Source organism: Muntiacus reevesi, chromosome 1, assembly GCF_963930625.1.
Source record: "Muntiacus reevesi chromosome 1, mMunRee1.1, whole genome shotgun sequence".
Lineage (NCBI taxonomy): Eukaryota > Metazoa > Chordata > Mammalia > Artiodactyla > Cervidae > Muntiacus > Muntiacus reevesi.
Genome location: NC_089249.1, coordinates 78,445,941 through 78,460,619, shown reverse-complemented (window position 1 = coordinate 78,460,619; position 14,679 = coordinate 78,445,941). Strand labels below are relative to the sequence as shown.

The 14,679-nt window shown below is 55.8% G+C and overlaps 1 protein-coding gene and 1 non-coding gene across 3 annotated transcripts; one reads left to right on the top strand and one right to left on the bottom strand.

The window, feature by feature from the left end:
* Positions 1-2,272: 2,272 nt before the first annotated feature.
* Positions 2,273-13,585, bottom strand: PBXIP1 (PBX homeobox interacting protein 1). 2 transcript variants are annotated; one of them, XM_065903259.1, is made up of 11 exons: positions 13,510-13,585; positions 11,152-11,238; positions 8,749-8,872; positions 8,425-8,489; positions 8,177-8,345; positions 6,520-6,753; positions 6,398-6,421; positions 6,012-6,094; positions 5,567-5,695; positions 3,738-4,963; positions 2,273-3,273 (listed from the first exon to the last, which is right to left on the bottom strand). In XM_065903259.1, exons 2-11 carry the CDS (start codon positions 11,200-11,202, stop codon positions 3,195-3,197), a joined length of 2,184 nt encoding a protein of 727 aa, XP_065759331.1. In that variant the 5' UTR covers positions 11,203-11,238; positions 13,510-13,585; the 3' UTR covers positions 2,273-3,194. The 2 variants fall into 2 exon arrangements, with proteins under 2 accessions (XP_065759331.1, XP_065759341.1); XM_065903269.1 differs by having other exon boundaries at positions 8,177-8,342.
* Positions 9,351-9,481, top strand: LOC136156445 (small nucleolar RNA SNORA51). The gene has a single exon (XR_010660997.1). It is a non-coding gene; the product is annotated as a small nucleolar RNA SNORA51 (small nucleolar RNA).
* Positions 13,586-14,679: the final 1,094 nt, after the last annotated feature.

Below are 14,679 nucleotides of genomic sequence, written 5' to 3'. Positions count from 1 at the left end.
GGGGAAAGCCAAGGAGGGCCACCCCCAACTCTAGTGATTTCCCCGACACGCCGGAGCTGAGCACTTAGCTGGGGGAGTTCCCAGAGGAAAAGGCAGAAAAGCCAAGTGCTTAAAATCCCAAATGCTTAAACTGGAAGGGCCCAGGCCAGACCTGGGGGCCAAGCAAGGTCGTGTGGCGGAGTCCAGTGGGTCCACCCTCCTGCATGGTCAAAAGCTGTCCCCGGCCCTGTGGGGAGGGAGCTCTGTCCCCACAGCTCCCGCCTCCCTTGGCTTGTCTCCACATGCTGTGCCTGTGAGCAGCGAGCACCCTATGACCTGAGACTCGGGGTCCCCACTCTTTACCAGCGCTGCTGTAGGGGCGCGGGTGTGATGGAGTGGCATAGTGACCTGCCATGGGCAGGAGGATCACTGATGGGGGGCACCTGAGACAGGGTAATCAGAATGGCCAGCGTCCTTCGTGTCCTGGCCCCTCCCCAACCTACCCCCTGGGTTCGTGGCCTTTTCTTCCTGATTCAGCAGTTTCAGAAACCTCCAGCTCAGCATATCTACTTCCTGAGTGGCTCAGAAAGAGGAGGGGGCTTGGGGGAACTTCCTAGCCTCCTTGAGAGTTCGTTATGCAAACGAAGGAAATGGGCCCTAGAAACGAAACTGAGAAACCCCAGGCAGCCCACACCCTCTGGGAACCCAGGGGGCCAGTTTGTGTCCCCTCCCTAAACACATTCTCCCTCCTGGGACACGGAATCTTACCTCCTACCTAGCCTGCCTCCCTCTCCAAGAAGTTTAAGTTCTAACACCTGCAGAAGGCAAGCAATGTGAACCAAGTAAAAGAGGCTTCCTCGGGTGTATGATGGTCCACAGAGCCAGGATGCCAAATCCAGACCCCAGGCTAGACTGTACTTGCTCCTCCCGACCCCCACTCTAGAAGACTTCTTTCCTAAAGCCCCTTTTCATTGACCCTCTGCCTAGGAGGAAGTTCTTCCTTAGGTCTAACTGCAATCCCTCGTGCTGCAGAAAGTGGGCTCCACTAAACTATAAACTCCTTAACACGCCTCTGTATTCTCAGTATCACACTGCCTTTGGTACACAACAGAGTGCAAATGTTTGCTGAATGAGTGAACCTCGTTCCATCCCCACCCTGCCTCACCCCATCCAATTAGAATTCAGTTCAGTTCAGTCCCTCGGTCATGTATGACTCTTTGCAACCCCGTGGACTACAGCACTCCAGGCTTCCCTGTCCATCACTAACTCCAGGAACCCACACTCATGTCCATCGCGTTGGTGATGGCATCCAACCATCTCTTCCTCTGTCGTCCCCTTCTCCCACCTTCAATCTTCCCCAGCATCAGGGTCTTTTCCAATGAGTCGGTTCTTCGCATCAGGTGGCCAAAGTATTGGAGTTTCAGCTTCAGCATCAGTCCTTCCAATAAGTATTCAGGACTGATCTCCTTTAGGATTGACTGGTGGATCTCCTTGCATTCCAAGGGACTCTCAAGAGTCTTCTCCAACACCACAGTCCAAAAGCATCAATTCTTTGGTGCTCAGCTTTCTGTATAGTCCAACTCTCACATCCATACATGAATTAAATAAGCTAGCACCCTTAAAGTCCTTTAACAGAGAGCAACCCGTCAGTTGTAGTGTTACAGAAGCACTTGTTATCAATTACAGTCCCCTTTTGGGCAGAACCCTGGGCTTCCCTGGCGGCTCAGACAGTAAAGAGTCTGCCTGCAATGTGAGAGACCTGGGTTCAATCCCTGGGTCAGGAAGCTCCCCTGGAGAAGGAAATAGCAACCCACTCTAGTATTCTTGCCTGGGAAATCCCATGGACAAGAGGAGCCTGGAGGGTTACAGTCTATGGGGTCATAGAGTCAGACGTGACTGAGGGACTAACACACCTCAGCTCTAACACACCCCTTGGACCTGGCCTGAAGTCACACATTCATTCTGTCCCCCCAAGGGGATTTCCAGGCCAAGCAAGAAGCCCAGTCGGGAAGGACTTTCTAAAGAGAAGCCTGGGGGGATCTGGGTCTTCCTGGGAGAAGTAGCCAGAGAGTGGCCCAAGTCAGTGGGATTGGGGTCCAAGATTCGGGGCGCTTAGTAGTGAGGTAGGTGAGGTCTGGAGCAAATGTGGAGCCAGGGCGCCACCTAGTGGTCCCCTCACCACCCCAACGCAGAAGCCCGTGCTGTGAGGTGGGGGTGGGGATCCCCTCCTTCACCCTCCTCCACACTCTAAAGGGAGTGAAATCACTTCTGAGGGCCAAATACTGGACACATATTTTGTTTACAATGATTTATTTACAATCCTGTTCGAAGAGTCCCCAGCCCTTCAATCCTTTTTGAAGATTAGAAACCCAAGGTTCCCAGGGATTGATTTGCCCAAAATCACTCAACCTGGATTTGAGCCCAAAACCCACTTGCATATTTCTACATCTCCCAGGGATGCAGCCAAGACAGCTGTGAGCAAAATGGGGAGTTCCAGCCCAGAGGGCCTGAGGTTTGCGGTGAGGGTGAGGTGACGAGGGGAGAAGGTGAGTACCAGTGCCTACGAGGTGATGGGTGTGGGCTTCCCCTGTGCTTAGAAACAGCCCTAAGCGACAGAGCCTCCACCCAATGTCACAGCTCCTACAGAATTTTATTGGAATCTGAGTCTACAGTTCACAAGCAGAGGTGAGGCCACGTGAGGAGCAGGGCTAAAATGGGGACTTCGATTCCCTAGGGATAGCTCCTTCCAAATCTAACAAAACCCCAGGGAAAGCCTTCATGCTGGGCCTCCAGCCAGCTGGGCGAATAGAATCCCAGGGTGTACGGGTCAGTGTGTGCAGCCAAGGGGCCCCCCTACACACACACACACACACACACACACACACACACGCACGCACGCACGCACACACGAACCAGCTCTCTGGCTTTAAAATCTGAATTGCCCCATACCTTACCCCCACCCTACCCTCCTAAAAAACAGGCTTGTCTCCCATCCCCCCCTTCACAATCAGGCTGCAAGGGTCACGGCCCTAAGAATTTGCATTCATTTGCATAGACAGCAAAGCAGCTCCAGCTAAGGCCTTTTTGTAGCAGAAGTGGTATCAGTGCAGGGCTCGGTGATCTCCACTCTCCTCTGTGAAGGACATCCAATGACACCAACCGAGCCGAGGGAGGTGGCAGTTTAACGGTTCCCAGGGGATAGATAACGCGGGGCCTCAGCCCCGGCGGTGGGGGCTGTGCTCCTCCCTGGGCCCCACAACTCTGGAGTTCTGCAAATGTTTGTCCTTCCCAGACCTGTAGGGGGGCAGGGAGTGGAGGCAGGAAGAGGCCTTTAGAGAACAACGTCATGTGATGAGAAGACGGCCCCCTGAGAGGGGACCCTGTTCCCCCTAGGCAGGTGACACGGGCAGCCACCGTCCATCAGACTGGGGGGAGGGGAGTGTGGCCAGACCTGGTGTCCCAGGACAAGGCCCCAGCTGGGGAGACAGGAAGCAATCTCTCTTACCCCCCAGACCACACAAGTATGGACAGCACAGGGCAACTTGGGAGGAAAAAAGTTCTAGCCCAAAAGGAGACTCCCCAGGACCACTCTGGACTAAGCACAGGCTCAGCTTTCTGCCCTCAGGAGACAAAACCTCAAACTGAACACCCCCAACTCAGGGCCCTGAATCCTTCACACACACACAGACACCCCACCCCACCATCACCTCCTGCCCCCTGCTCTGTCCCACTGACCCAACTCCCCCACAGCTGCCCACCTCTTCTTCAGTGCTTTGTCTCCAAAGAAGTGGCTGAAGATGAAATCCTCAAAGTCATCCACCTCGTCGTCGTCACCTGTTTGTCTCACCGCCACCTCCTCCAGGCTGTCCTCCAAGGCGTCTACAAAGTCACGGAAGCGGAGGCGGTCGTGGCGGAAGGTACCATCCTCACCGAAGTAAGTGGGAGAGAGGGGCAGCTCCTTGGTCAGTGGCCCGGCCCAAGGCAGTCGCGCCAGGTACGTCCTCAGCAGAGAGGCCAGCTCCTGTTGCTGCACGGGGGCTAGCTCTACGCCAAAGAAGGCCAGGCCCTCCTGCCGGGCACACTCATGGACACCTGAACAGCCCTGGGGTGCCTGGTACTTGTGCTTGGACAGCTCTGCCCACAGTGGCAGGGGGTCATGCCTGTCTTTAGCTCCTTCCTTCCACCGAGGGTGTTTCTGCCTTGCTCCGGATGGGTGGGAGCTCCCACTTTTCCTGGGGGGCTCCTTGGAATGCTTTCGCTTGCCATCCTTCTTGCTGGCCCACTCCTCCACCCTTGGCTTGCCCTCCTTCCACCTCCCCGCCCGCTCCCTGTCCTCCTCACCCCGCCAGCTCTTCTCCCGGCCAGATACCTCCTTCTTATGTTTCCGGTGCTCGGTCTTCCAGTTCCCTTGCTTATCCCACCACTTTTCCTTCCCACTCCGCTCCCTGGAATTCTGGAAGTGAGGCTTCTGATGCCAGGCCTCTGAGACATTGGCAGGGACCCCAGGGAGCTGGCCCCAGTCCTCCAGGCCCTGCAGCTTCTGGGCCAACCTGTGACCCAACTCAGCCAGGCCAGCCTGGGCTGGATCCCCTTGGCCCACATCCCTCAAGCTCCGTTCGAGGTCCTGCTGCACAGACCCCAGCAGCCGCCGCTGCCGCTCCAACTCTTGCCTTAATGCCTGGGCCTCAGCCTCTAGCTGTTTCTTTTGCTCCAGAAATCCAGGGCTTGGCTCCGGCCCTGTAGCACCTTGCTCCTTGGTGACCTTGCCAGCCTGCGGGCCTCTGCCCCAATGGAGACACAGCCCATCTGCACTCTGGACGCAGTCAGCCTCCAGTCCCTGAAGCTGGGCCCGCAGCTGCTGCAGCTCTGACTCCAGGGCCCGCTGGGAGGCCTCACCCTGCTGGAGGGCCCCTCGGAGCCGGGCATTCTCCTCTTCTAGCCCTTTGGGTTGATGCATCAGGCTCTGAAGCTCTTCCTTCTGGGCCTGGAGTGGGAGTAGGGATAGAGGGCCCAGGGAGTCGTCAAGGATAGGTCCAGTGCCTGCTACCCTAATTCTATTCCATCACAGCCTTTATGGCCTGAGAGACTCAGAGGATTTGGTTTTCATCTCCCAGCCCATCTGCACCCTTCACCAGACCCTGGGATCCCCAAATTCCACCACAGGCCTTAGCTCTGTCTGTTTATAAGCCCACACTTCTTTAATTCACCTAAAGAGAGCCAAGATATGGCTCTCATTGCCCTATTTCCACCTCCCATACCCAGAACAGATATTACTAACTGATCACAGCACTTCTTTCCCACTGAGTCTTGGCATGTTCTTCAAATCCTTCTCCACACAAGGTTCCAGGTAGACCATGCCAATCAAGCAGAGGTGGCATGCCATGTGAAGCAGATATGCCAGTCCTGGCCTAACCCTTAGCATGTAGGACAGGAACAAAACAAGGAAGATGACTGGACTCTAGTGGGAAAGGGAGGGGGTCAGGGTATGTGGGTGAACACAGGAAACTTCTCTGGGGGGAGGAAACTGGACAGACAGACACGTGGCCTAGGGAGGGTGTGTAGCCCACCCCGTCCTCCTTATGCCCACCTGCAGCTGGGCCTGCAGCAGTCGGATGTCCTGGTTCTCCTTGGCCAGCTTATCCAGCAGAAGGGCCATGTTCTGCAGGCTGGGGACACTGTCCAGGAGCTCTGAGGTCTGTAGCTGCTGTAGTCCATCCTGAGGGCAAAGGTGGCTCAGTCAGTAAAGAATCTGCCTGCAGTGTGGGAGACCCAGGTTCGATCCCTGGGTCGGGAAGATCCCAAGAGAAGGGAATGGCAACTCACTCCAGCATTTTTGCCTGGAGAATTTCATGGACAGAGGAGCCTAGTGGGCTACAGTCCATGGGGTCGCAAAGAGTCAGACACGACTGAGCGACTAACATACATACACACAGGCACACACAAAGGCAAAGGAGCCAGTCACCCCAGCCCAGCCCCACAACCCAGACAGCCCCCACCAGGTCCCTGGCACAGAGGGAGACAGTCACACATGCCTGCCCATCCCCCACAGCCTCCAGCATCTCAGCATCAGACTCCGGATCTGGCAAGACCTGCAGGTCTACTCCCTCCAGGGGCCCTGTGGGAAAGTGGAATCCTGAAACTGGCCTCCAGGCACACAGCGCCCTCTCCTCCTCCCCCTCCCTGCCCCCCCAACACACACACAGTCGCTGTCCTGCCCTGGACCTCGCCCTAGGGCTGAGGGGTCCAGCAAGGTAAAAGGTCAAGGGTCACCCCGAATAGATGACATAAGGCCTGTATCTGAGCAAAAACTGTACAGCCCCCAGCATCCCTACTCCTGACCCAGGGAACTGCCCCCATCAGCCTCCCACAGGGCTGGAAGGGGACAGACACAAACCGGTCAGGGCCCATCCTCACTCACCACTTTCAGACTCTGAGAGGCCACCTGAAATGGAGACAGAGGCAGGGGCAGAATGGGGTCAGAGTGCTGCAAGAGGGGCCAGAGCAGAGGCTCAAGGTGCCAGCGGGGGAGGGACCACTCACCAAAGAGGAGGATCCCCAGGCCCAGCAGAACCAGGGACCCGAGGAGACACATGTTGAGGGAGATGCCCAGCTCCCCGCCTGCACCTTCGCCCTGGCCCTGGCGCTCCATACCCAGGGTGGCCACGGGCTGAGGAGTGCCGGGCTCCCGGCCCCGCCGTCTCCGCAGACCCTCCACATCCACATCGGTGTCGTCCTCCTCGCTGCTGGAGCGGTGGGCCTCCTCCCTGATCCGAGCTGGGGGGAGGGAGGGGGACAGGGCAGTAAAGCAACTGGAGAGACGGACAGACAGACAGACCAGAACCAGAGGCAAACACAGGAGACCCCCAGCCGTGATCACAGAGGGAGCACATGGAGACCCTGCCCCCACACGTGCTTGGGCATCAGTGACTACCTCTGCCCAGACTGAAGACCAGTCCTTTCTACTACAGACGAGATACAAGAGGAACTTTCATCCTAAAAGCACCCCCCTGCTCCCACCTGTGCCTCCTGCCCTGGTTCTGTCTGCCCTGGCTGCTCCCGGTCCTAGAGGCAGAGGTCTCCCTGGCACCATTTCTGCTTTTCTGCTCTTCTCACCGCACACACAGTCACCCACTCTCACCCACCCCGCCGGCTTCCCCCCAGAGCGGATTGAGTCCCTCATCCATAGCTCCCGACTGGCCTCCCTAGAAGCTCCAGGCCCAGATGTCTGACCACCTCCTGGTCACGTCCATCTGGCTGTCCCTGGGGACCGACCACTCAACACACTGCTCTCCAAGCTGGTTCTCTCCTGGCGCCCCCCCAATGCAGGGCAAGACGCCACTGCTCCACCGAGCCAACCTCAGCCCTCCCTCTTTACCTCCCATGCACAGTTTGACAACATGCCATCTCAGCGGCACATGCCCCTTTCTGCCTTAGTTCAGGTCTTCCTCAGCTTCGTCTGACTGCAGTTGCCCCCTAAATGGCCCCAGACCCCGCCTCCCCCTCCATCCTGTCACCCCTCAACAGAGATGCATTCTCACACTTCTGCCACCAGCCTTGGACGCAGCCTCCTCAGTACAGGACAGGGGAGCCCAGCCCTTTGTTGATGCTACAGCCTTGGCCTGCATGTTGTCTTCCTCCTACCCTACCTACCAAAAGTCCACTCTTTGCTCAAGCTTCCACTCAAATGTCACCTCTGGTGTGAACCTGTTCCCCAACTGTCCCTGCCTCCCCCTTCCCCTCGACCTGTCCCCTGACTAAACCACCCTCCCCCGTTCCTGAGGAGCCCCCTTAATCACACCACCTTTGTACCCTCACAAGTCTGACTTGCCCCTTGGCTCAGCCTAGTCCACCTCTTATACAGGCCACGAAGCCAGCCTGCCTTCCCAGGGCTGACTCATGGGAGGGACTCAGGGAATGAGAGCCAAATCTAGAGGCGAGTAAAAAGGAGGCCCCACAGTAGAGAGGAAAGAGCTGATCAGACCCAGGCCCTGCCACTTATCAGCTGTGTGACTTAACCTACACCTGAGTGTCCCCAGGGGTGACGGTGGTGAGGATTCACAGACACAGCTTAAGGAAGGCTCCAAGCTGCCGAGTCCTAGGACCTGGACCGGAGCTGTGCTTGGCAGTGATGTCTATCTATTCCCACTCCAACACCTTCTAGAAGGATAGTGACAGGGGAAACAAGGAGGATTCTCACCTGTGTTGGGGGATGAAGGCAGGCTGCAGTGGGGGCTCTGATCCTCCAGGTCCTGTGAGTCCGGTTCCAGGCCTACCACCTCAGGGGTCTCCTCCAAGTCTCCCCGGGCCTCTGTGTCTCCTGGGCCGGGGGTCTCCATTCCAGGGTCATCACCTTCCAGGACACCCTGCTGCAGACACAGCTGTGAGCGCTTCCCACGTCCCCTGGCCCTCCCCACTTCCCACCCTTCCCCCAGGGAAGGTCCTCACCTTGGCCTCAGCCTCCTCTGACAGGATGGGCCCAGATTGGGAGCTCTCACTCTGGGACACAGTCTCTGTGGTGGGAGAAAAGACTCAGGAAAAACACCACGGTCCACCCTCCCAGTTGAACATACTACACAGCTCCCTGGCTCCCACAGGCCGCGACCAGGCAGGAAGGGACAGGAGAAAGCCAGGATGGGATAAAGGAAGGTTTTAAACTGAGATCAATGCTGGGAATAAGACCAACTGGCCTCCCTCTCCCTGAGGAAACTGGGAAACCCCTGAACACGGGGACAGGTGGCTGCACCGCCCCCCTCAGCAGGGCCCCGTTACCTCCTCCATCCAAGGTCCCAGCTGATTCCTCAGCAGCCGCCTTGGAGGGGCTCCGAGCGGGGGGAGCTCTCTCAGATTCTGGGTCCATCCCAGATTCAGGGCCCAAGCTCTCCACAGGCAGGCTCTGGGGGCAGGGGTGCAAGCAGAAGGGCTGCTCTAGAGGAAGGACAGCAGGACGAAGCCAAGAGCACGGGGGTGCCTGAGACCAGCCACGGCGTTCAGGGGTCCCAGCCCACATCTTACAAATACATAATACACTCAGTAGTGGCCGCTCCAAAGTGGGGAGGGGGCAGGGGGCAGCTGGCACTGTGACATCTCCACTCGACACAATGTTCGGCCATTCCCTAACTCCACTTGCTGCTCTGAGGAACTTTTAGGGGCCACATTTCTGTGAAGTGAAGACGCACCCCTGGGGACTTTCCTGGTGGTCCGGTGGCTAAGACTCAGCGTTCCCAGTGCAGGGGGCCAGGGTTTGTTCCCTGGTCAGGAAACTAGATCCCGCATGCCACAACTAAGACCCAGCACAGCCAAAAAAAACAAGTAAATGTTATTTTTAAAGGAATCCTATATTTACAGGGTTAGGTTAAAAATTAATTAACTTCAGCCTCCTGGTACTTGGGACAGGCTGCGTTCTTACACTGACAGTATAGAAACAGGAGTCAGAGTAAACCCATCCCACATACAGCCTGGGCAGGCACTCTGCCTGGTCTGTATGGTGAATGGGAGGACATGGAGTTGAAAAAAAAAAAAAGAATTAAGTTATTCAATCAGACATTAAGCTAATTTAAAAAAAAAGTACCACTGGCCCAAGGCACTGGACCACTGTACAAACCTGGCACCCCACCACCACCTCCCCAGAGAAGCCAGCTACAGCCTGGGTCTCCCTCCCCACAAGTGACCAACTCAGTAACTGGCAAGAGAACAAAGTCCCCTGGAGCCAAAGGATCACAGTCCCATCCCCCACGGGCTTCCCCGGTTCTCCTCATAAGGGGCCACCTGCTTAATCTTCCAAACTTTTCTGGCCTTTCCCGCTCCCTGCACACCCCTCTCCCAGGAGCTAATGGAAGCCCACCTCACCCCAGCCACAGCCAGCCTCTCTCCCAGGGCGCTCTCAACCCATCCATCTACAGCCTCAGCCTCTCCTTTTTCTGCAAACGCCCCCTCAGCAGGCTCACGGCCTGCTTATCCCATCCGTGGCTCTCGCTAAACTTCCAAGAATAATTCTTGACCTTAATACGTTTCTTTACAGGATTCTTTTTTAAAAAAAGATTTTTTTAATGTGTACCATTTTAAAAGTCTTTATTGAATTTGTTACAATACGGTTTCTGTTTTATGTTTGGGGTTTTTGGCCCCAAGGCATGTGGAAATCTCAGCTTCTGGAACAGGGATCTAACCTGTACCCCCTGCGTTGGAAGGCAAAGTCTTAACCACTGGACCGCCAGGGAAGTCCCTCTTTACAATTTTCAAGTCACCTTTTTCTCACAGTCCCTCCTACAAGGCAAGAAACACGACTCCGCCTCGTTAAAGGGAGGACACCGAGGGGAAACAGCTGGTCCGAGTTCCCCCAGCTGTCTGCAAAGGCAGCCAGGGCTCTGGCTGGGAGCGCAGTGTCATCCGCTCTGCCAGCCAGCCCCAGCCCATGGGTCCTGCTCCCGCATCTCACTGAGGGCAGCTCCCTCCCTCCCCATCAGTTTTCAAGGCCACCCAAACCCTAGTCTCTACCTCAAACTCCTCAGCTACCTCCCTCCCTGTGGGACGAACATACCAAGTCCTTGACAAAGTCTCCAGCCACTCCATCCCCCATCCTGCCAACCCCCTTTTCAGCGGCTTTGGGGCACAAGAGCCCACTGCGTTCTCGTCCCACCAACTACAACTGGACTGTAGGACCTTCAAAACGCTCTCCCCTGTTCCCACACAGCCCCCATAGTGGCTGCACCCTCTGCCCACCGCAGCAATGGCCCTGACCCCCTCAGGCTCAGAGCCTGTCCGCTATTTTCCATCAAGGGGAGGCCGGAATGCCTGAGTCAGGCCCTGTTGGCCTCTTCCGGAGGCTCGCAGGCTCTGACACAACCTCACTTCAACACCATCTGGCCCACGTCTCCACCTCCTCCAACGGACCTCCTCTATTGCTGCACCTTTGTTAATGCTGGTCTCCCCACCAGAATTCCTCCTCTGCTTCTCATAGCTTACCCCAACAATTCCCTTCTTTCAAGCCACGGTCCAAGTCCCAACTCCTGACTCCTGGGGCCTGATCGTATTCTCCCTGCCCCTGGAGTTCCTCTCACAGCCGGCAGGAGGTGACACGTGTGATCACCAGGAGCAAGGAAGGGGGACAGACCCAGAAAGTAACCCAGCCCAGCCAGAACCCCCATTCCATATGGTTCCCAGGCCTGCTCTTCCTACCTCTGAGCCGGCAAGCACCCAGCTATTGTCCGAGTCTGGGCAGGAGGCCATCACTGCTGAGGTTCCCGCAGTTGCTGAGGCTGCCACCTGCAGAGAAAGGCTCTCTTAGGGACTCCAGCTCCCTTTGGGGGAGGTGGGATACAGACAGCAGCCTCAGCTGGGTTCCAAGTGTGAGGGCTGGGCAGTCACTTCCAGAATCAGCCCGGTTCCAGTCCTTCTGACCCCAAGATCCGAATTCTTCTGGGCAGTATTTGCCTTGCAAATCAGAACCTACCAACAGCTGCAGTGAAGTTTGCCTTTCCCAGGGACTAAAAGAGCCCTTGGGAAACTGGGAAATAGAACTGACCTTGAAAGGTCAGAGAAGCACAGGACTGGAAAAGCTCTGGGAAAAATCCAGGCCAACTCTCTCATGTTATAGTCAGGGAAAACGAAGGCCCGAAAACGGGCTGACTTGGCTTGCCAGCGATGAATAGCAAGTGAGAAGAGCGAGGAACAATCTGGCCCTCCCTTCACCTCCCCAGGCTCCCTCACAATCCCACCTCCTCCCCCAGGGCCTGGAAGAGAAAAGTCGATGGTCTTCATCAGCCACAAGTCTCCCATCAACCCATCGCCCACCATTAAGTCCTCTGTATGGTTTAGTCTGGGGTCCTGTTCACTGGCTCCACAATGGAATCAGTCACCTAAGATTCTGATATAACTGAGCTCAAGGATCAGGCTCAGGCTCCGAACAATCTCCCAAATGAATCTCACACGCAGCCAGGGTTGAGAGCAACGGCACAGCTTACATCCATCTGAATGTGCCTCTAGTGAATGTCCTTGTCACTCTCCGTTCTCGTTTCCCTTCTTAGCCAACTCCAGCGTTTCATCTGAGGAAACGAAGGTGACTAGGAAAAGGGATTTGTGGCAACCACCACGCATACAGAAAGCACTTTGCCATCTGCAAAGCACGGACAGTAACCAGGGCTGTGGTCCTATTTCCTGCTAATCTGCTCTGACATGGTGGAGCAGGGGTGGGAAATCACTCCAGCGTCAAAAGCCTGACACAAAGCAGGATAAGAAGAGAAGGACCTACCCCTCCCTCCGTGACCAACACTATCGCCCCAGGCTGGCAACTGGGACCTGGCATAAAGCTGAGGGGTAGATGCGCGGAGCCCCTGGTCTTGGACTGTGATCCTTTAGAGGCTACATGACTGCTTGCTGAGGGGCTAGAAGGATGGTAAGTGGAAAAGGATCCTGAAAGGAAATCCTGGGGAGAGGAAGTAAGGCTGGGGAAGAAGCGAGGCAGTTCTACTTTGGGAAACCACTACACTTCCCCCTTTCAGCAGGACACACCGTGGGAGTCCTACACAGTGCCTCCCAGAGACAGGCACTCATCCCACAAGGAGATAGAAGAAAGGCTGCAATGACTTCCCCACACCACAGTCCAGCAGGACACCCCTGGCCAGCTTCTACGGCATCCACAGAATCATTACTGTGCTGCCTTCTGGTCTCAGGCCCCACCCCCGCCACTCTGTCATCATCTCCCCATCCCCAGTTGCTGCGTGTGACTCTTAACAGGTGGCAGCAGGAAGGAAGTGGCAGCAGCTTGGGCTGAAGTCCCTGTTTACCCCTGGCTGTGTATAGCCTGCTCAGGTCCTCCAGAAGCAGGCACTATGGCAACCAGGGTGATGTCAGACCCACTGTCTCCATGGAAACCAGAAACGGTATTTGGGTCAACAAGACAAACACTTCTGAGACCCAAACAGAATACAGTCCGGAACCTCTGCACTCAGGGTTCCAAACCCTGGCTGGTACCTCTCTCTTGGTTGGATTCACTGAAGATCCCATAAGTTCTCCCTGTTCCCCCCCAGGCCAGCATCTCACTGCCTTATTAGGAAGTTATTTCTGCTGTCTAATTCCCACCCTTCCCTGCTGCTTTCAGATCTCTTTCTTCTCATCAACCTCTTGGAAGAACACCCACCTCCACCCCGTCCTCACTACTCCCTCTCCTTTTTTTCAGGCAAGATTCAACAAAAACATCCTGTAAGGATTGTCAGGGACTTGTGCTATTTCCAAAAGACAGCTAAAGGGGGAGCTCTGCCACTGGGAAAGTTTTGTCCAGCTAATTTCAACCCCTCTAAGAGCTGTTCCCCCAAACCTCTAAATTAAAGCACCCAGGGCTACAAAAACTTGTCTGGGAGACCCAGAGCAAGTTCCTGTTTTGGAAACGGCCCATGATCCCCCTCCCTCCCGGCCCAGAAGTGACAAACAGCTCTATCGATCCTGGGTGGAGCTCAACCCGTCAACGTTCTACCCTTCCTCTCCTCTATCCTTGCTCTCCTGGGGATCTCTGTTGCCCCTGCCCCGCTACGGCATTACCTGACCCAGCTCTTGCTTCAGTCTTCAGCTGAACTTGTTGCTGCCTCTCCGGCTCTTAGAGCCACAAGAAAGGAAGGTCACGTGACTGAGAGCTGACCAATGGAACGTCAACTTCCCTGAGGGGGCGGAAACTTTTGGCCAATAACAGCTAGACTTGAGAGCCGCGGGGGGTGCGGGGCGCCTGCAGAGCCCCTAAACCTGGGCTTACCTCCCGGTGGGACACTGGGGTTCCAGCAAACTCAACTGGGGGTCACCTCCCCTCCTTTTCCAGTGGCTAAACAATTTATGAAGGGAAGACCCAGAACTGAAACGCAAGGAGGTGGCATGTCCAGGACAAGGAGCCAGGTTGGTCCCAGGATAGACAAGAGACAGCTGCAGGATGGGGGAGGAGAGTGGCAAAGTGTGGGTTGTCCCTATCTTCATCCTGGCGCTGATTGTTTCAGGATGCCACTATTCTTTTTAAAGGGGGCAGTGGGTGGGGGGCTTTAAAGCATCTTAAAATGCAATCCGCTAGACCAGGGCAGCCCCTTCCCCCACCCCTGGAGCTACACTTGACCCCCTAACTCAGGAATGGGAGTGGGGCATTACACCGAGAAGCACTAATGGCAGTTGTCACCCTGAAGCCTTGGAGCTGAAGATCCTGCTTGGCTTTAGGCCTGGCCCAGGAATGTGCTCAGAAAGGAAACTTGTTTCTCACAGCAGGGAAACAGGGAGCGGTGGAGCAAAGAGGCCTCCCCAGGCTCCACAGCTTGTATTAGGTCAGGTCAGGGGCCTGAATCTTCCTGCTATCGCCACTTCCAGAGACCCTGGGGGTTCCCTGTCCTCACCCCCCAACCACCCTCACCAGCAGTGACTGACTCATTCCAACCTTGTGCACACCAACACCAAGGAGTCCAGGTGTGGATCTTCCAAGTCATTTTATTAATCCAACCGTACAAAACTTTCCCCACATCTCTGCTGCCCCCACTTTATCCAAAAAGCCGTGGCATGAGAGGGAGGGATTGACCAGACACCCCCCCACCCATCCCTGGCCAGGAGCCATCTTACAAAATGCAGGGCAGGTGAGGGGGGGAGACCACAAAAACATCAACAGATAAAAAGAGGGGCAAACAGAAAAAAAAAAAAAAAAAAAAAAAAGAGGGGCAAACAGAACCACAAACACAACACAAA